Here is a 22,904-nt window from a genome sequence, read left to right as displayed (position 1 = left end):
GAAAATTTGTAAGAATTTATCGTAAACTAAGGTGATTGATACGGAGAAAAAACACTGCCCACGGACAAAATTAGATTCCTCAAAAAGTGCTTGAAATAAAACACGAAATTAAATTACTTCAATTTTTGAAAGTAGTAAATTGTCTATTATTAAGTTAACTTTATCTATACGCGTTCTAACAATAAAAAAAATTATTAAAATCCAAAAGAGTAAGAAAGTAGTGTGTCTCGAGAAAAAATAAATAAAATTCTAGGATTTACAACTTTTGAATCTCGGAATTATGAAAGAACAGAAAAATAGTAAGCCTTAAAGACAGCGAAAGTATCGATTAATTTGTCCGATACCTCAGAAACTATTGATCGGATAAGTCTGAGATGTATTATACAAGCAGATCATTGTTTTGTTGCATAAAAAATACAATCAATAAGCAAAAATTTAATCGGAATTTCGTTAAACCGAAAACAACAAGAAAAAGTATTAATAGAAGTGATTTTTTGTAAGGAGTAACTCAGTTTATAACAGAGATATAAAATAATAAATTAAATAAATTTTTATATACACATACTCATATACTAAATAAGAAAAATTTTATTTTAATTTGCAGCTTGTATTTCATGGCAGTGCAGAAAGGCGCCTATTATCAACGGGGAGGTTTGATTTGAATAAAATTAAAATTAATTTTAATGGATTTTTTAACCCCTGTCGACTACATGAAACGCTCTCATGGGTTTTGAATTTACTCGCGATCAGCATTGATAGGGGCGGTCAAATATGTGTAGCACGCAGGCGGCTAACAGTCCAAAACATGTCCTGGTGGCATCGACAAGAAGAGGTCAGCATCTGCCTCCCACATATCACATATTGTAGTATTTTCCATTATCAGAAATTGCTTCAACAACAGCTACCGTGAGAAACTAAATTCGTTCCACATTAAATAAATGTTCCAAAAACTGAAACGTGAGAAATAATTTCCTCAGGATGCAAAGTATTAATTAACTTTCTTCATTGAAAAATAAACCATCAACGAGTTGGTCTTCTTCTTCTTCTTCTTCAGTGGAATCATGCTCGACATTCCAAACGCCATTGTCAAACTTCTAGGCTTACAGGAAAGCGGCGCTGAACGTCCCACGTACACGTTTTCGCGTTTAAAACTTCGGCCTCAACCTCGCTATTACAAATTCCTCTTTGGATTTTTGGATTTTCAAAAATACAGACATTACTTTTAGAATAAATGAATGATTCGACATTTCTATAATTTTATTTACAAAATTAGAAAAAAAAGCATTATTTTAACTTAATTAAAAAACTGAAAGTGATCCTGTTTCTAATGGATATTAAATAATTTAATAAAATGATCTTTTCTAAAATATTTCAAACCGATTAACGTTTTACGTAACACGTGACGTAAAAATATGACGGGATCGTAACACGTCACGCGTTCTAAACAATACATTCTAACAATACGTAACGAATTGTTGGAATGCATTGTTGGCTTTTGTAGGCAATTGTTATTAAGCGTAAATTTGTTCGAAAGTTCCGCGTTTCTTTGAGATTTCGCGAAAAAATTGCGATTAAGTAAACTTCGGTAATGTACGGGACGCAGAAAGGACTCTTTGTGTCGCCTTTCTCTTAGGCCCGCTCGAGAAAAGGGATGGAATCTCCCGTCGGCCTTTTTACTCGAGTTACTTTTTATTCAAACTAACATTTTGTGTCCCCCATCTTCAAGGCCCGCTCGGACGAAGACAGGAGATTTGACCGGAGGCGTAGAAGGCTCCCTGTGTCTCGCATCTTCAAGGCCCGCTCGGACGAAGACAGGAGATTTGACCGTAGGCGTAGAAGGCACCCTGTGTCCGCATCTTCAAGGCCCGCTCGGACGAAGACAGGAGATTTGACAGGAGGCGGAGAAGGTGGCTTGTGTCCCGCATCTTTAAGGTCGAGCAAGCCTTAAAGATGGGGGACACAAGGAACGTTCTTCGCCTCCGGTCAAATCCCCTGTCTTCCTTCGAGCGGGCCTTAAAGATGCGGGACACAGGGCTTTAAGGCCCGCTCGGGCGAAGACAGGAGAGGCGGAGAAAGTTTCCTGTGTCCCATCTTCAAGGCTCGCTGGAGTGAAGACAAAAGACGGTGAGGCTTAGAGGACTCTGTGTTTTGTATTTTTAAGGTTCGCTCGAGTAAAGAGGCCAATCAGAAATGGAGAGGGCTTTCTGTGTCCCGATTTATTAAATCCCGCGCAGGGCGAGTATTTTTTTTCTTTTGTTTTTTATTAATGAAGTTCGGTATGAGATTGAACTAAATTTTGTGGCTCTAACGTGCATTTTATTACGACCAGGTGTATTTATAGATTTCCGTCTTTCTTTATTACTAGTTGTTGTAATATTGCATTTCTTAGTTTAGATAGTAATAATACAGCGAGTTTCGAATAGCTGAATTTGGAGTATTCAGAGGTAATTATGAATATTTTCATCGTGCGAGTTAGGAAGAACTCGACTCGACAAGCGATATTGGTCACTTGTGGAGTTGGATTCTTTCCAACTCTTGGTGGAACTCTGAAGCAGCCACCTCCACGTGGTGAGTTCTGGGTTGTCGTTCGTCTGGTAATGACGAACGGCAGGCGAAGAGCTGCTTGTTCCATTTTATCCATTCGGTGCTGCTGCGCAGCTTTCTTATGCCGATTGACGTTGAAAACCCTAAGTGTTTCGGTGTTTGGTTAAAATAGTCGAGTACAAAATCAAATTTAAATTTATTATAAACTGCTGATAAGTAATTTACGATTGTCCCTCCTGTGATTTATTAATTCTAAAACTGAAATATTTTGTTAAATACATTCTATTATATTAACTCCTGCTTTCTTGATGGGTCGGTATTGACCCTTCAGGGGTCAATGAAAGTTAGGGGATAGCTACGACTTTGCAAATATTTACAATTTTACACATTTTTCTTCTTGCTCTTAAATAAATGTTTTCTTAAAAATTATATAAGAAGTTATATTATATATAGTACTTAACATTGAATGAGTGGACAGAAAAAATACTTTTTTAAATAGGGACAATACACAAAAAAGATTAGGAACCCTTCTATTAATTGGTTTAACTTTTCATTTTTATTGGTTTGTAAACAACTTGAACCAATCTTCCAACTTACTTTGTCGGCTTCTTGTGTATATAACACGGCAGTGGCATGCCGTGACGTTTGATGATAGGGAAGCTGTGTTTCTGTAAGAAACCGACTTCCAGGGACTAGTTAATTGCGCGTCAGTAATGATCTAGGGTCCATTCGTACGTGCGTGGTGGGATTGTCGAAGATATAATATAATATATAAACGGAGATTGATATAATATCAATCTCCGTTCTTTCTTTCGTCCATTTGATTGGTCACTCTCCCTCAATCACGCTTCCCGAGTGGTGGTCCCTGGTTACTAAGCGTAACGAGACTCTTACCTGGAGCCGGAGAAAAGTCAAAATAGAAGATGAATTCGATCTTCCACCGATCATAGGACGACTTCCTTCCGTGGTTTATGGTTTCTGCCTGGCAGTTTGATATAAACAATGGATGTCCGACTACAAACGTCTTTTACCTATGTCTTTTTAAACTAATAAATTCTTCTCTAAATCTCGCCTCTTTCGTAACGGGTCAGACCTGTCCGGTACATGGCATTTCCATAAAAGTTTTAAACAAATACTGGAAATGACAAAAATAAACAATTTATGTATTTTAGTTGTAAAATACAAATAATACATGCATAATACAAATTGATATGATACAAACAATGATCGAAAAACTTGTTTTTTTTAAATTTTTTATAAACTAATTCTATTCGGCGATTTTTTCCGCAAAGTCGTTAATTACTTTATTTAAATTCAAAGATTCTCAGCATTAAGGTGTTGTTTGTATTACAGTTTAATATAGTCTGAGTGAAAGTAGAATTACTGTTGGGTCGTTCCCAACGGTTTGGTATTACTAGCAATTACCACGTCTGTATCCATAAAAAATATAGTCTTTATTCACCGGTTAAAAAATACAGTTGATACATCCGACAACAATCACGAATAGTGTACGACTTTGGTGCGGTAAATACGTGAAGAACTTGGGGAGCGTAGCTAACTACCTGTGGACGCCGGGGCGGCTAGTTCAGGAATGCCGTTTTCTTTTGTCTTACTGTCCTCCTACGCTCCCTCTGGCCTTTTTACCACCTTACAGTAATTAATCCGCGACCGTTTTTACAAGAATAAGTTCGCGACGCAACATTACTTTATCATAAAAGTCGCTGGTCACGACTCCATCAACGTATTTAAAAGCTCTTTTTCTATCGGAAGCAACGCTAGCGACGACAATTTTTCCTCCGACCCAGTGTTCCTGGCCAATGTATGAATTCTCTCTGTGGTCGAAAAACTGCGCTCCGTAAATATTGATGATATTAAATTATATAATTCTTTTAGTACGTCTTTGTTCGGATCGACATTAATTATAATGTGTTTTATGTCTAAGAGTTACTTGTCAATATAGTCCGGACACGAATATAAATATTGCGATTCAATACGTAATTTAGATAAATCAAAAAATTTCCCATAAAATTTACTTCATTTAAAGAATTAAAACACGCTTGGAAAAATTGTTAATAATTTTAATATTATGAAAAACATCTAAAAGTGATAAAAATTCTAAAGATTTTATGTCTGAAAATCTGTCAATATACTTATAATTTTCTTTTAATTATACTGTAATTAAATATAACTTTGCAAAAAAACGTACATAAAAATAACATTGAATACTCTTTACTTTTTAAATCTTAAACAATTCACTTAGTCAGATAGCTCCCTACCCAGTGGCTAAGGGATAGAATCGTTGGAAGCGTTACATGTGTGTAGTTTCCACCAGCTAAACTGGTTGAGGTTTGTGCTCTGTAAAGCGCATGCGTCAATGCCCATAATCTGGCTTAGAGTACCTAGGGTGCATATACTTTTAGTTTTGTATGGATCGATCTGTAAAATCGGATCAGCCCTTGTCACGTGATAAAGATAGCTTCTGTCATAGCAGAAAATATACAAGTAGGATCGAAGATGGCGACAAACATTTGTTAGTTAATAATAGTCTCTGCTTGTTAGTTAACGTATACTGATTTTTAAAAATATTATACGTATAATATCTTTGAAACTCTGCATATGTTAACTAACAAGGATCAATTAATTAAATTAAAATAATCCATTTTATCCCTCGATATTAAAACAGTAGTTGGTACTAAACGACATACGCTGTTATGAATTATCATTTATTTGACAAAATTGTTTGTGCTCATTCATGCGAATTTTTAAATCGTATTACTCTGTGAATAAAATTGTTTTCCACAAAATAAAATTTAAATAGAAATTTTACAAATTTAAAAATAAAACTTGCAGAAAAGGTGAAAGTACACGCCATACATTCTTGCTGTACAATCTAGCAAAATTGTTTCTAAATACTTATTTTTTCGTCTCAGTTTATCGGACATTTTAATAATGATGTTTTTACTTGTCATTTATAAGTTTTAAATAAGTTTCGTTGTCAACAATAAAACGTGTTTCTTCGTTATTTACTGTAAGCTTAACTTCAACCATGGAAGCCGTCATCTTTAATCTCTTATCCGATCCAAACGATCCTACCCTCCGCTCGGATTAGTTCGATCGCGATCCAGTTGATCCTAGATGGCGTTTGTATACGAAAATAGAGATTGATCGGATCGCAGTAGTTCCTTTGTATACACAATTTGAACGATCGAAGTGATCTTGGATCAGTTTGATTCCAAAAGTATATGCACCCCTAGATCTCAGAGTAGCGACACACGAGTCATCGCCGCCATGTTCTGTCGACTGTCATCACGTGGTCTAAGGGTTTACATTAAGAAATGACGACTTTTTTTTTATACGATTGCCATCATCAAACAAGTCAATAAATGTGAATTTATATATTCAGTAGATCTGTCAAATTTTAATGTTTAATTAATTTTTTAAAATCGTTTTATTTTGTATTTGTTAAAATAATCAGAATCGTCGTCATTATTACTTTCCTGGCTGTTATACAGTATAAACTTATAACAAAGGAAAAGAATGACGATCGGTCAAAAAATGACTTTCCCAGATTTTTACTCTTGGACTCGGGAAGCCTCGAAACGTAGAGAAGTGCAAAAACATTCGGGATTTTTTCTGTACGCACGGATGTTAGAATGTCTACCAAACGATTTAGTTCAACCATTTTAAAGCTTAATAACTCCTGTTTTAAACCATCCGACTCCGATTCAAAATCGTGCCCCCCCATACAGTCTAACATTCGTACGTACAGGAAAAAAACCCTGAATATTTTGCATATCTCGACATTACGAGGTGTCCTGAGTCCAAACTTGTAAAAATTTGGGCTGGAACCATTTTTTGACCGATTGCTACGCTTTTCCTCTGTTATATATAACAGCCGGGAAAGTAAAAGTCGAATACATATTTATATATTCACAACCACTCTAATGGAGTATATTATAGCTCGTTGATTGTGGATAATATTTTAATTTACCACGGGGCGTTATTTTTGATTGTGTTTAAAATGGGTTATTTTTTAGTTTAATGGCGTAAAAATTTGGTTTACTTAAAAAAAAAAAAAAAACCAAGAGATGCACTGATCCTAGTGAGTTGCTTGCCCGGATTCGATCCCGGTCCCTCAGAGCGGCAGAGTAACGCCATAACAACACGGCCTGATTATTTTGATTTTTATAAAATTTGAATAATGTAAAAATTGTAAAAATACTCTATACAAAGAATAAACTATTACATTTACATTTGTCCCGAAAAATTATTTTAAACTGAATTTCACATTAATGAAGACTATTAATTAATCGATTTCTTATCTGTTCATGCCTATTGTAGTTTAGCGAGATGGCATTTATGGCGCCCTGATATTTCGGTATTGGTAAAACATGTAGTAGACGAATAAAACGGAGGTAAATTAAATTGTTCAAATATTTCGATTATCGCTACTTTTCCGTTTAATCTCAATTTAATAAAATAATTTGAATTATGATTTTATAATATAAACATAAAATTTCGATGTAAAACGACTGTTTGTATTTTATATTTTATCAAAGTAAATAGCAGAGTAATGGTCATCGACGATTATCTATTGATTTATTATCGTTATAATTTGTATAATAAAACCAATGTTATATATTAATATAATAATTTTTATTTGCAGCAAAAATAGGATGGGAAAAGTTGATTCACCAACAAAGACTGTTGATGAACTAGAAGGTAGGAATTTCCGTTCGTTTCGTTTGATTTCTCCTTTTAATATTTGCTAAGTGTATTGTGTTGTATTCCTGTGTTATCTTTGAAACAGATTATTTAAATTTTTTTCAATTTCAGTTTAAATAATAATAATATTTATTTATTTATAAAAATGTGGTTAAATGTAGTGAATATTATTATTATTATTTAATGAAAGTTGATGATGTATTGTATTTATTTTAAAAATAAATAATTTAATACAAATAAGAAAACTGATAATACATTCAAAATTTTAATGTATTAAAGTAGTTGGATGAACTGTTGTCTTTTTTTTATTGCCATATAAAACATCATTTTTATTTAAATCTTAATGTAATGTAAACAGAAGAGAGCTTAAACAGTTTCTGATGAAATAGATGTATTGACATGCTTTATCTTTCAATCATCATTATTTCTTCCTCATTGCTTTGTTGTTTTCCTTTACATATTCTACCCTCTTCAGTTTGAGTTGATTCTTAGACTTGTCTTTCTACTTCTTTTTATTTTTATCTTACATTTCCATACTTCTTATGAAAATGATTCTTTAATTATTATCTTTTCTTATTCTACAAAATAACTGGCATTACTGATGACAATTTCTCTTCCATTTCACACATTATAGATGATATAAATATTAGATTAAGATCATTGAGATATTTGAATCTCAATATTTATATTCTCATCTGTTGATGAGTGTATAAATAATAGCAAAAAAAAAAAATCATTAATAAAAATATTTTGAGTGCCTTCAAAATTCCTGATAGGCTGATTTTAAGAAGCTACATGTAAAAGGTCACTTGTCTTGTAGATCATTGATTCCTTTGGCTTGTTTTTTACTTCTATGGGCATGGTCTACAGCAGTGATTCTCAAACTTTTTCGATTCACCACCCCCTTTGTTCCATAAAGTTATACCCAACGCCCCCCGTGTGAGAAAGGATTGGAAATATTCTTAGGAAAACTTTTCTATGAATCTCACACTTTGTGCCCTTACCGTACATTGTTCTCGACATCTGGAAACCATTAAATGCAATATTTCCTCTTATCCGTTTGACAGAGGAAAGGGAACTTTTACCTTTGATCACCGTTCAGTGCCCTGCCTCCAGCGCCCCCTAGATTTACTCACCGCCCACAAGGGGGCGTTATCGCCCACTTTGAGAAACGCTGGTCTACAGCTATGATAGGGTCCCAACTACTTTATTGAGAGCTGCATTTGTACCAGTATGGCTATCTTTACGTAATTTTTAACAACTGTATCATAAATTTACGAATCTCATATTTAATTATTAACTAAGATAAATTGATTTATTTATTATAGATGAGCATATAAAAATGTCTCTTTACATCATTATGCTTAAATTCTTCATTAAGTTTAAATTCAAATAAATATTTGCTAAATTAATTAATAATGATTAATCAATCTTCTTTTTCTTTGCTTAAAAAGTTTGTTAAATAAAGAAACCAAATATTTTCAACACTTCTTCTGTATGGAATTTTATTAATTATGATATACCATCGGTTACCACCCCAAATTTCTGGCAACTGATGGTCTGCCGTCCAAACAAAGTCATGAGAGGAAACTTGAAATTCTTGTACCGCTAGACAGGTTTACCGGATGGCCACAGATGGTGTTGTGTGTAGGGTGCATTTATTTACTTGTTTTGATATTGAATATTTGAGAACAAATTTATAAACATTATTAATAATTATAAAGATTAATGTTTTTAATGGATTAAACATGTTTTGGAACTTACTCAATCCCATAATTACCCCCCAAAAATATTTGAATTGGGAAAATTTGATTAAGAAATGTGTAAATTTCTGTTGTGTTTAAGAAAAAATTTGAATCTGTAAACAGTTTTAAACTTGTTTTGATTTAAAATATCTCAGTGTAAAAGCATCAGTTTGTTTTAAATTTACTATTTGGCATATTTGTAAAATGAAAGAAATGCACATTAAATTAACATAGTAATTAAACTAGTAATGAAATAAAAACAAAAGTAAAATATAAAAGCAATATGGAAATATGGATAAAGATGCACATAGTCCGCTTAAAGAATTTTTAGATTCAATCAAAAATCTGAAAAGGGAGAGGTTGATAAAAATAAACATCTCCAAGAATAGAAAGTGAGTATATTTTATTACAGAGAAACTATCAAGAGTTCAATTCTGAAACTAGTATAGAGATTAAAGTTAACAATTAATTAAATTATTAAAATTTCTTGAGAAGTCAGAGCACAGAATAACATGTATAATGGTATTTGATTTAGTCATATTAGGATTATTACAATGCAAGTAGAATTTTCAATGGTAGAACCATACACTAGTTCTTGGTTCTCAAATTGGCCTGTTTGCTGTTGAGTGAGTTCATAAGGAATGCATCTGAGAAATTTCAGTATTCAAGTACTGTACCTAGTGCAAATTCTTAGGAACACAACAAACTTTTTTCAATTTAATAGTTCTCAATTCTTGCATTCATATACTCCCATCTTTAGTTGAAATCACTTTTTTGTCTGGAACAAGTGAAGTGTGAAGACAAATCAGTGACTGATAGGTGTGAAGCAAGTTGTATACAGGAGTGTATGTAAAAAAACAAATTTTGGAAAATAGTCTTGTTCTTTGAAAGTTTTGGATTAATCTCTAAGAGTAACTGCAGTTTTTAGAGAGTTTATCTAAACATGTTATAAATACTGATAGCAATGCCAAAGTGATCAAATCACATACTATATACATGATTCACCTTTACCATATTTCTTAGCAACCAAGAATCTGTTGTAGTAACATTTAGCATCAGATTAAGGGAAAAAGAACTTAATAATGTACTGTATTGATTATTTTTCTCTTTGCTGGACAAAATGTACCCTCCTTCATTCCCTCATGGAAGGTTGAAAACTTAAAAAACTGAAAATAAGTAAATGTTGAAGCTTTATGTAAGACAGATTAAAATATTTATTCACTTAAACAATGAATCAAGTTTCATGATTATGGTTTTATCTGAATATTATAAAAATGTGAAATAACAAAATTAATTTCTTTAGCAATTATTAATAGTTCTGAAAAGAGCTGTTTGTTTAAATAAAAATATTGCTCAAATGATGTTAACAGATATATCAGATTGTTTCACTCATCAATTTCTTCACTGAATTATCTATTTTATCATTGGTATTACTTATAGAAAATATAATTGGATCAATTATATTGTCTTCTGTTAGCTGCCCTTATACTAGTAATTCTCAGTCTCTCTCCCATGCTTAATGCAGTCAGCTCATCTGTCTGCAGTTATGTTATTGAGAGGTTCTTGCCATATCATTTTTACATTGTTTTCATAAAATGTAGCATTTCTATTAACATTTTTTTTCAAAATACTGTTTAGCCTGTGCTGAACAAAGCTTGATAAGATTCAGCTGCAATAGTATGACAGTAGATGTAAAACTGAATGGCCATGTTCTTTTAATATCTCATGAATGATGTAAAACTTAGTTTTTATCTTATTTTCTTTAACTAGAATTAGTATCCACCCAACACCCTCTTCAAGGGATTGGGAGGATACAAAATGTTATGATGGTATAGTCAAGACACAATATTACCTTTTTTCCATGCACATGTAGGGGCATTGTTAATTTGATGTGAATAATATGAGACATTGTTCATCACAATAATATTTCTCTTTGGAATATTGGGTATGAGTTTGTTAACAAGCCTATGCTGAAAATTCTCAGAATTCAAGTTGATTGATCAAATTTGCATACTAAGATTTAGAATGGAATAACAAATTTGATAAATTTTAAAAAACTGGGTACTTATTTATAGACCACTCACCAAATAAACCATCATCAGTTCATAACCAAACAGAAAAAATTCTTGCTATGAATGTTTTCATCTATATGTAATAGACATCCTCAGGTATTGATGATATCGAACTAACGGCTAGTAGAATAGAATGTTTTTAAAAGTTCCGATTAACTATGTACTTTTGAATATTTGTTAGTTCGATATCGTCGTTAGTTCAATATCGTCAATACCTGAGGATGTCTATTAATGTAGATGAAAATGTTCATAGCAAGAATTTTTTCTGTTTGGTTATGAACTGGTGATGGTTGAGTGGTCTATAACAAATTTGCATTTGAAATCCATCCATTTTCATTTCCAGTGTGTAATACTATAAACTGTACACAATCACTACATAAATATCCAAGTTTTGTTAAGATATATGATTGGATGTGGATAACTGGATTCCAGATTTTTCTTAATTTTTCATAAATATCATCATCTATCAACAGCAATATTATCACAATCAATTAACACTTTGTAACTTTTGTGTTTACAAAGAGATGAATGACCACCAATGCTGAGATATTGAGTTTAATACCCAATATTTCAACATTTTATTAACTGCAGTAAACTGTTTTGTATTAATGTAATATTAATATTATTGCTGTATTGTTCATATACTAATCTTATATGCAGTTCAACTTGAATTTATACACTCCAGTTACAGGTCTGCTCCTGTTATGTCTTTTTCCAGGTGTTCTTGTTTATATACACACCACTTCACACCAGAATATATGTACAACAGACATAAAACCAATTTCTGGTGCATATAATACAAAAAACGAACACTGCAAAGACGTTTTTCAACTCCTTCAGAGTTCTTCATCAGGTTTGACTGAATGGTTACCTGATGGAACGTTATCAGAACTAATGGCTATTTGTAAAAAATTTTAAAACAATGTAATTTGAATAACCATTTGAAAATATACATAGTGGATCAATTCCACCGGATCCACAATTTCTCCAGAATCCACACCAAAGGTAGACACCTTTATAACAGACCATGGTAGGAAGATGGAATGGCTTTGTATAACCTACCACCCCTTCCTATGTTCATTATTTGCAAAAATTGCCAGTAAACGTGCAATTCATATTGCTTTTCATCTAATATAAATTTAATGTTGTGTAAGCATTGTCATGCGCATAATGATCATTCAACTAATGACTACAATGTTGTGTCAAACAGGGCCTCCAGGCCATCGACAACACCATTTCCTCCTTAAAATTTACACAGAATGACTCAAAGTTAGCTTTAAAAATTTCTATGGCTTTCAACCATCTGAGATGCTCTTTTACCCATTTATTTTTACCATTCTTCAAAATGGAAAGGACTCTGCCAACCCTATCAGACTTCTTGGCATATACAGTGTCCCTATCAGAGACATCAGATGCAATAAGGACTTTCTGTATGTTGGGTTCACTAAACATTTTATGAGAAGAAGAATACAAGAGCATATCTCAGATGTGCAACATGCCAGAACATCCACAACCCTCTATCTATACAGCAGACCTGGAAATAGTGCAAACTTCAACTCCTCCTCACAACATTGCACACAGAGCATCTCAGATGGTTGGGGGCCATAGAAATTTTTAAAGCTAACTTTGAGTCATTCTGTATAAATTTTAAGGAGGAAATGGTGCTGTCAATGGCCTGGCAGGCCCTGTTTGACACAACATAGTAGTTATTAGTTGAATGATCGTTATGCGCATTACAACACTTATATAATATTAATTTTATATTTATATTTTCAAATGGTCGTTCAAATTACATTGTTTTAAAAACTTTTACAAATAGGCATTAGTTTCGATAACATTCCATTCGATAACCATTCAGTCGCACTTGAAGAACTTGGAAGGAGTTGTAAAACGTTTGTGCAGTGTTCATTTTTGTATTGAACAGCTATGAAAAAAATGAATTAATTTTTTTTATCAGTCCAATACGTTAGGCAGATGTTTAATTGTTTTGATGTAAATGTCAAGTTACTGTCCCAATAAACAAAAGTCTGTTGAGCTTATAGAAAGCTTATTTTTACTAATTCTACCGTATTCTTTTTCATTGTTTTATAACATCTATGAATTGAAGAATGATTAATTATAAGATCATTAGTCCACATTTCTACTATAATTTGCACTATATAAATTAAGCTTTCATCAATGAAGCTAGGAAAACATAGCTCAAAACTTGAAAAAACAATGCATCATATAAGACTACCAAACTGCATAGAGTAAAAATAATAAATTATCTTATCATAAATCTTAATTGTAAATATCATAGAACTTTGACAAAGCACATAAATGTTGTTATAAAATTAATCACTTTGCATTTTGTGTTTTCAAGATTTTGATTATCTGTGATTTCATCAGTCCACTTTTTTCCTAACCTTTCTGGAAACTTTGGAAACAGGAAGGAACTTTTTCCTTTATCTGGGAACAAAAGAGCTTTTTCAGTGCCCATAAAAAGCAATTTCCATGTTTAAAGATAATTGGTGAGAGATAGAGCCTGACATATTTGTGACAGATTGTCCATGAAAAAAGTTTGAGATTTTTCAGCCAATCAGACTCACTCTCAGGTCCTCAGAGCGGTAGGCTGATGCCTTAACCATCTTGGTCATCTGGCTTTCGTCCATTTACACATTACTTTGAATAGCCTGGACTTACATGTATTCAAATTTCATTTTATATTTTTTATTATCTAACTTCTAAAACTTTTATATACTTATAATTTTTTTTTTGTAATTTCAGAATGTGATGTCTGTGGAGATCAACATGATACCTCACAGTGTCCACTTTTAAAAGCTGTTAAAAAAGTAAGAGACGTGCCTGTTCCTTCCAGAGCTAGACTTACTTTGCCAGAGAATTTAAAATTGATAAAAAGGAATGGAAAATTTTCTGTTCTTACAAAAGCAAATATACCATCAGGGACACAGTTTGGACCATTAGAAGCACCAACTTGTAATAAATTGGTTGATGGCATTGACTTTCCATTACTGGTATTTATTTTTCAGCATTGTTATAGAATTGATTTATTTTATCATTATTTATCAAAAATATGTTTATCTTTTAATAAAATAAAATCAGTAAAAGTTTTTATTGTTTTTTAATGTATTGTATTGCAGTAAAAATAAAATAATAAATTACAAGGCTTGCACCAAAAATAATAATTACCAATTTGTTTACATGAAACTCTGGTCCACAGAGGGAAAATGAATATACTAAAAAAAGGACTGTAAATACTTTTATATTTTTAAATGAAATTTTCATTTTCATAAATGCATTTTTGCCATTGTTTAGGCAATTTAGGGATATTTCCGTGATACCACTTCATTCTGAACATATATAAGCAACAAACAATATTTATTGTGACATAGTCACAATGCCGGGCTGCAATTTTTAATCGTATTTTTAATTTATTTAATTTAAAATATATGCTCTCCACCTCAAATTAGTAGTGGCTTGCCCCTGTACATCATACTTTTCCTTTAACAATAGAGTCATGCTGGTGATCTATCTAACACCTTCAATAAATCTCAAAAACTGGGTTGTTGTAAATATATCGCTCACCAAACTATCACATTCTATTTTACTAGCCGTTGGTTTGATATCGTTGAGACCTGAAGATGTCTATTCTGTATAGACGAAAATGTTTGTAAGAAGTTTTCTTTTTTCGTGTCGTGAACTGGTAATGGTTTGGTGAGTGACATATTTATCTAACACCTTTCAGGAAAAATTTTTGAATTGAAATAGAAATCTGGCTCTGACTCAAACTTTACATTCCTACTAACAAGGAGATGGCCAGACATAGACATTCAGGTTTCTGATTTGAACAAAATTTGGTGTGCACATAGCTCTAAACACAAACAGCTCCTTGACCAAATAATAGGACCCACTTTTCAAGCATTTCCAAAAAGTAGACCTCTGAAAATTGAGTGTTTAGTTTATAAGTTTCACTTCTCTTTCTAATGGTGATAGCCAAATGGATAAGACACTATTCATTGGAGCTACATGATGTAGGTTCAAGCCTTTTGCAATTTTAATTTTTTTTTATATGTAACAAAATTATTTTATTATTTTACTATATCAACTAGCATTATTATTACTATATTATTGCTCACATTTAAAGCTTATAAAACAAAAGATTAAGAAATTGTGATGTCATTTCCTGTTTGGCAAAAAATGCAATATGCTGTAGCTTTAACTCTTTCATGTCAAATAAAATTTTATATCTTCATATTTGTTTTCAGATTCAGTGATATTATTATATTTGAAGTATAAGAAACAAGAGTGCATGAAGAGATTGTCCATAACATTAACAATTAAAAAAAAATGCTGCATCTATACTATCCTATTTTCATATTAGATTTGTCATTTGTGTTCATCCACAGTAATGTCTGAAGCTTATTTGCTTGTGTTGACATAGTATATAATAGGGTTTCTTATTTCCTGGTCTTTTGCTTGTCCTGGGATTCTGGGATAAAAGTGAACTGTTTCTTGGGATAGAAATAATTATTTTTAAGATATACAAAATAACTTGAAATCAAATGATATACCGTATATTTCCACAGATAAGACGAGGTATAAATTTTCGTCAAAGTCTCATAGTTTTAGCATATATCTGTCCTATAAGACGACCCCCAAACTATCAATGGCCTATGAATTTAGTTTAGATCCGCAATCATCATCTGGATAATAATACTATATAGCGTATATGGAATTGTCATATTCATAATTTTTTGAATGAACAAATTTTATTTTCTGCCTTGCTATTGTTGCAAATGTTTGCACTGATTCGGGCAATGACCTTGACTATTCACAAAAACGTACGGGCTATTCCATTTTTTGGACATGCCATACTCTCTACTAGTAAATAATTATGATTTGTCCATTTTTTTATAATGGTTTTAATTTATATAAATTTCAATCTAATTTTTTGTATCTGTCCGGATTTTGGGGGCCTTTTTTTATCATTCAACTATTGTCTTATCTGCGGAAATATACAGTAATTATTTTTCATATTTTAAAGTAATTTATTATGTTCTGCAACCTCCAAAATCATATTAATAATGCTGTGTACGATATATATTAAAAATTACCTTTGAATTACGTAGAGATTTTCACAAATATAAAAAATTTATTAGTTTGCTGGAAACTGCACACAACAACAACAAAAAATGTTTTGAATTGAGTTGAAAATTTAAAAAAAAATGAACTTAGATCAAACTTCTGACTTAAAAGGTAATTTTTGTTTTTCAAATAAAACATAATACAAAATATTATTGTGAATTTTTATAATAAGATTTTAAAAAGCAAATTTTCTTCCAGTTATTCTAAATTATTTAAATTAATTAATTAAATATTATAATTATTGAATTTAATAAGGAATGGCACCTAATGCTTCCCTCTAGTGCCAAATTGGTTGCATAATTTATTTAGTATTTAACCATATCTAGCCCAATAGAATTTGGCATTTGGTTGGATTCTAGCTTAAAAAGCAAAGATGGTCAATACTCTGATCACACAATCTGATTCTTATTTTAGTAATGAAAAATCCTGCTACTGAGAATGCCCTTTCCAATTCAATTGATGTGAGTGGAATCATGTTTAATGCATTTAAGAGAAGACAGATGTTATGTGTTTTTTCACCTGTAGCCTGGAAGACTTCTAGTTTGTTTTCGAGATTGTAGTACTTCTTTTGCTCTCTAGTATTCTTGATTTGTCTACCTTGAATGTTTTAATAGAAACATCAAGCTTATAGCCCAATAATTTGGCAGATCATTTGTCTTTAATAATTAGGTTTATGAAGAAAAACTTCATACTTGCAGACTTCGTACTCGTTTGTATCCTTGCACAATTTGCACAACCTGGCATTATGCAGTTATTGAAGCTAAGCTGGACATGGTCAAAAATTAAGACAGCATAAGCACAGTTATTCCAGATATTACAGATTCTGACAAGTAAAGAATTTTCAGAGTCCTGCCACAAATAAGCAACATATTGATTATTGACCATTTGTGACATGCCATAATGAGCAAAAATTTAAAAAACTAATAAGCAGTGGTGATATTCGAAATAGTTAACAAAGGGTTCGCTAGCAGAAAATTTTTCCCTGACAATCACCAACAAACGAAATGGAAGTTTTGGCTAGAAATAAATACAATACCTTTTCTTGTGATATATCTAATAATCAGTGGCGTATTTGGAACGTAACGAGCCTTGGGCGAAGACCAGGTAACAATAGTATATTAGTGCTGTTGACTTTTTTTTTTTTTTTTTTTTTTTTTAAGCAGAGAAATTTTTACCCCGAATGGCATTGCTGATAATAGACAGATGTCATCATCTCTCGAAATACAATATCGTTTTTATTTTGCTGTCCATAGCCCGACACGTGTTCCACAGGCATCTTGTATTATCTTCGCGCTTATCTCTAGGAGATAACACGGGGGATCTCACGCGGGATCTCTCTTATGACTGGATCTAGTTTCAAGAACTCTCTTGAATCGATTGCGATTAAACCTCATTTCGGTCGAGATAGAAACGGTCAAGAGAGATCGCACCAAGACATAGTCCCCGACCTTGCTCACAATCTAGATTGAAATGCTTGGTGCGAACGGGGTATAAGGCTCTAGTTTAGTAGTATTACAGAGTATAATACATATATTTTAATATATTTAAAAAAAAAAAAAAAAAAAACAAAACCACTGAGAAATGTTCCATGTGTTTAACAAGGTTCGGAAAACTGAAAATTTTAACAACGGGTTTGGCTGAATCTGTGAGAACCCGCTGAATATCACCACTGCTAATAAGTAGGTTTAAAATTAATAAGTAGAAATAAATTCTGACAGTTTATGATTTAATTATACTTTCTATTTGCAAAATTTCCTCAACCTTAACACAAAATAAGAAAAAAGTGAATTTTTAAGAAATTTTCGGGATTTCCTGGGATGAGAAGACTTTCCCGGATTAAAAAAACAACTGGGATCCCAGGATCCCGTTTGGGAAACCCTAGTATATAACATGAGTGAAAATATCTGAAAATAAATGAAGAAATAAAAATTGTATTTAATGACATACAAGAGACTGTATTTTTGCCAAACAGGAAATGATGTCATGATTTTTTAATATCTTGTTTTATAAGCTATAAACATAAGGAATGATAATAGTAATAATAATGCCAATGATACTGTAAAATTATTTTACAGTATCATTGGCTATTTTTTGAAAACACTTGAGAAGTGGGTCATATTATTTGGAGAAGGAGCTGTTTGTGTTTAGGGCTACATGCTCACCAAGTTTTGTTTGAATCAGAGACCCAAATGTCTGGCCATCCTCTTGTAAGTACTAAATATCAGATTTACATACTTCAGATCTTTCATAAAAATATGTTTTATCTCTTAATGTAAAAAGCTTTAATAATTTTTTTGGTGACTCTCTGAATTCAGCAAGTTATGCTGAATTCAATTTTAATAAAGATACTCTTTCTCTTAATAAAGATATTCTTTTTTCCTTTACCCTTTTGGTATATTAATAGTATCATTTAGTTGCAGTTGTTCCTGTTTTTTGTCACTTGACAAATGATTTCAGGAAAATATCAATGCTATCTGTATACATGAAAAGCTTTTTAACATGAATATTCTTACAGTAGTAGAAGGATTGATTCCTTTTATATTACATTTTATACTTGTCAATGTTTTCTGTATTACTATTTAATCATTGAAAGCAGTTTCCACGTTTAAAGATTTGTAATGTTTACAAAATTATGAGTAATTTTTTTCTTTATACAGGTATTTTCAAAAGGTGGAAATTATGATGTTCTTGACACAACTGATGAAAACAGATGCAATTGGATGTGTTATTTATCAGTTAAAAATGAAAAAGATGCAAATCTTATTGCTTATCAAGTAAACAAAAGCATTTATTTTAGCACACAAAAAGAACTACTTGAAGGAGAAGAGTTGAAATTGGCATATTCGGTTCCCTATGGTAAAAGAATAGGTAATATTTTTATATATCATTATTCATTTAAAATTCTAAATATAAGATAAAGTAAAGTAAATATCAAGGTAATATAGAAATTAAAGTTAGGATATTAAAATTAAATTTTATTGAATGTAATTAATACAGACTTTGCTAAAATAACTTTTAATATCAAAAATACATTTTATGATGTATGTACTTCTGAACTATTGCATAGAAAATTAATATTTTCTTTATAGTACAGCAGAGTTTTGATTAGCTAGTCTAAATAAGAATGGTGATTGACCTGATAAAAAGATTCTAAATAATGTGCAACCATATGTGATATGAGTTGGAAATAGATTAGTAGCTAATTCCTTTCCTCAAATAAATATTTAAAAAAATGCTCTTTGTGATAATGATCCTGACTGGGAATGCAGCTCTTCTATCTAAAGCAGGGGTCGGCAAACTTTTTTGATCACTGACTCCCTACAACATTTTGAAACCTCACGTCGATCCCCACCAAAAAGTTTGTGTTACAAGCAAAAAAAAGCTTCTACTATTTTAATATATATTTTTTAATTTTACATTTATTGTATATATGTTAATAATAATTTTTGTAACTGACAATCAATGAGACAGATGAGCTTGATGATCCTTAGCAAGATTAGCAACATTCGGTTTAAACTTTGTAAGTTTTAGTCTTTTCATCGGCCCCCAAATAATGTTTTATCAACCCCAGGGGGTCGATATCGACCACTTTGGCGACCCCTGATCTAAAGAGTTATAAGAAATACTCTCAAACCATATTACAACATGTTAGAGGAGAGAAGGAAAAAAGACCCAACAGACATCCTTACACAGTTTGCCAGAAAACCATGAAGACCTCAATCAGGCCCATGTTGTTTGGGCTTCTTCATTATACCGCTGTTTTCAAATATGTTTTTAATTTTAGTTTATGACTATTGTCTTATTTTATTAAATATTATTTATGTAAAATAATTATAAAACAAATTGGTTACACATTTTATTACATTTTAAATATAATAGTAAAATTATTAACATTCTTCCTTTTTTATTCTTTAATTTAATTCCATGGTTGTATTTCTTAAATAAGTATTTGCTGGATTATAAAGATCTTTAGTTATTTTTTGTAATTATATTTTGTTATTTTATAGGACAAATAACTAAAAATTAATTGTTTAGTACTATTTTTCAGCTTCAACAGGAATAAAGAAGCTAGTACAGAATCTTAAACTGTCAACAAATATTTTTGAAGATAATGATGAAAATACGATTTCGCCTCCTAAAAGAAAGCGAGGAAGACCTCGTAAAGTACCACAAACATCTCCAGTAAACAATGAACCCTCAAAAACACCTGAGGTTTGTATAATTGATTAGTTATATATTAATTAAGAGAAGATTGAAATGATATAAATACTTCACATTTTAAATATGTAAATGTTTCAATAAATTTTTCAGAAGTAATAAATATCCTTAAATACAAAGAATGGCAACTTAATCTATGATTAAATATAGTTATCAATATAATTTTATCTAGTCCATATTTGACCAAAATTAAAAAATAAAAAGACATTGAAACATGTTTGCATCTTTTAATTTTGGATTAATAATAAAAATACATTTTGAAAGCTAATATAGATATCTGTATAACATGGTAGTTAGGTTCTGAAAAAATGCCGCTTTGTGCAAATCATTTTTATCCCATTAAATAGATGAATCTCTTTGCTAAAAAGTTATTGTATCATTGTTTATAAGAAAAAAATTATAAAAAAAATATCTAGTTATATTTCTACCAGATCATATTTGATATATATGTATTACTAAAATATGTATGCTATCCATCCATTCAATCTGGTCTCATGAGCAAAATCGTTATGAAAACAAATATTCTAATTGTTAACCCTTCTGTTGTATACATAGAATGATATGGTGCTGCATTGTACATATTTGGAAGTATCAGTCGTGATTTGTTGACATGGATTTGTTCCTCAAAATCATTCAATAATACATAGGTGTATACTGCAAATAAATGATGACTTCTAGGGAAATGGAGTCTGGAGATCTGGATGATCATTTGATTGGTCTCCTGTATTCAATCTACTCACTTCTAAGACTAGACTTGTTTGACAGAGTATACATTCTGTCATTATTTATAAATTTAAGTTTCTAATATTTAGTTGAAAAATTGGATATACAGTCAAGTCCACATAAGTCGACACCCCAAGGGGAAGTGGAAATGTGTCGAGTTATCCGATGTGACGACTAAAGCGAAGTTGGAAAAAATACCACAAAACTACAATTAATAAAATACAGTAGTGTGTTATGCAGTAGTATAGGCTTACAATACATTGTGTCCTCCATTTACAATTACTCTGTAGATGAAAAACTGAAAAATTTGTTTAGTGTTGTTTGTTTTGAGCACTTAACTGTCTCAATTTTCTTTTTCAACGATCACGAATGCCTTGAAAACATCATCTTCGCAATTGTCAATTGTTGGCAAGTAACATCTACGGATTCTTAATGCCTCTGGCATGAGAAAATGCAAAATTGGATTCTGGTGTGACATAAATATAGATTGTATATTTTCTTTTTGTTTATCTGTTATTATTTTATACATAAAAATACATAAAATATTAAGGCATTTTTATTAATATATATGTATATATATATATATATATTATTATTATATAATATTATATATATTATAATAATTATTATATTATAATATATATATATATATATTATAATAATATATTATTATATTATTAAATATAATAATTATATATTAATAAATAAATAGACTCCCCCTCCCGAAAAAAAATGAGTTTGCACCACACGTGAGGAGTGTATTCATTTTTTCAGGAGGGGTGACAACTTATCAGAGTGTGGGACAGCGAAAGTATGTTAACTTATCCAGTAGTGACGAATTAAACAGTGTCGAATAAACCAGAGTTTTTTAACATTAATGCCTATGTAAGTCGGCCGGGACCACAGAAAAGTGACTACTTAACCAATGGTGTCGAGTTATCCGGATGTTGACTTATGCAGACTCGACTGTATTTGTTAATAATAATAATAAATGTAAAAATATAGTTTAAAAAAATTTTATTTCTGTATTGATAGAAGGAAGGAAAGATCTCAAAGGCCAAAGCTTTAGGTATTAAAAATGAAAAGGAAAAATGGATTTGTTCTCAGTGCACTCAAATATTTTTTGATTGTATAGAATTTGCCAAACATTTACAAAGTCATTATAAGCCATCAAGAAAGAGAAGAGCTTGTTCAGAATTTTCACAAGACCAACAATATTGTGATAAAGAAAAAGAGGTTAATAATATATTACAAGATAATGAAAAAGTTAATGATGAAACTTTAGAGAATAATGAATTAGAAACTAATAGTAATTTGACAACTTCAGAAAATGCACACAATGAACCTTCAAAAAATAATTCAGAAAATGAAATAAATGAAACAGAACAAGAATCTAGTCATTCCATGCAGGACACTAAGAGTACTGATACAATTCAAGAAGAAGAAGAAATAATAAAAACTCAGGTAATATATTAATTCTGTTACTTTATAGTTAATTTTCATTTAGAGTTTTGATTTATTTTCGATAATGTTAGATTGAATATTACTGTAAAATGATATTAAAGTTACTGTCATATAGGGTGTCTCAAAAAATGTTTACATCCATTTTAATGATTGACATTTTTTACAAATTTTTATTTTTTTCCGAAAAATTTCAAAAATATATGATAATTCAGTTATGTGTTATTTTAATACATGTAGTCTTCAACTTATTATCAATAGGATATCATTC

At 31.1% G+C, this 22,904-nt stretch overlaps 1 protein-coding gene across 1 annotated transcript in view; it reads left to right on the top strand.

The window, feature by feature from the left end:
* Positions 1 to 6,900: 6,900 nt before the first annotated feature.
* The window catches only part of LOC136988420 (PR domain zinc finger protein 15-like), a 51,544-nt gene continuing 35,540 nt past the window's right edge, over positions 6,901 to 22,904 (top strand). The window contains exons 1-6 of the mRNA XM_067286264.1: positions 6,901 to 6,959; positions 7,211 to 7,266; positions 13,853 to 14,100; positions 18,889 to 19,099; positions 20,280 to 20,443; positions 22,208 to 22,636. Coding sequence (XP_067142365.1) covers positions 7,221 to 7,266; positions 13,853 to 14,100; positions 18,889 to 19,099; positions 20,280 to 20,443; positions 22,208 to 22,636 — 1,098 coding nt within the window. The 5' untranslated portion in view covers positions 6,901 to 6,959; positions 7,211 to 7,220. The remainder of the gene's footprint in view (positions 6,960 to 7,210; positions 7,267 to 13,852; positions 14,101 to 18,888; positions 19,100 to 20,279; positions 20,444 to 22,207; positions 22,637 to 22,904) is intronic.

The sequence above is a fragment of the Centruroides vittatus genome, unplaced genomic scaffold (genome assembly GCF_030686945.1).
Source record: "Centruroides vittatus isolate TY-2023 unplaced genomic scaffold, ASM3068694v2 scaffold_3315, whole genome shotgun sequence".
NCBI lineage: Eukaryota > Metazoa > Arthropoda > Arachnida > Scorpiones > Buthidae > Centruroides > Centruroides vittatus.
This window is presented reverse-complemented; position numbering and strand designations above follow the sequence as displayed.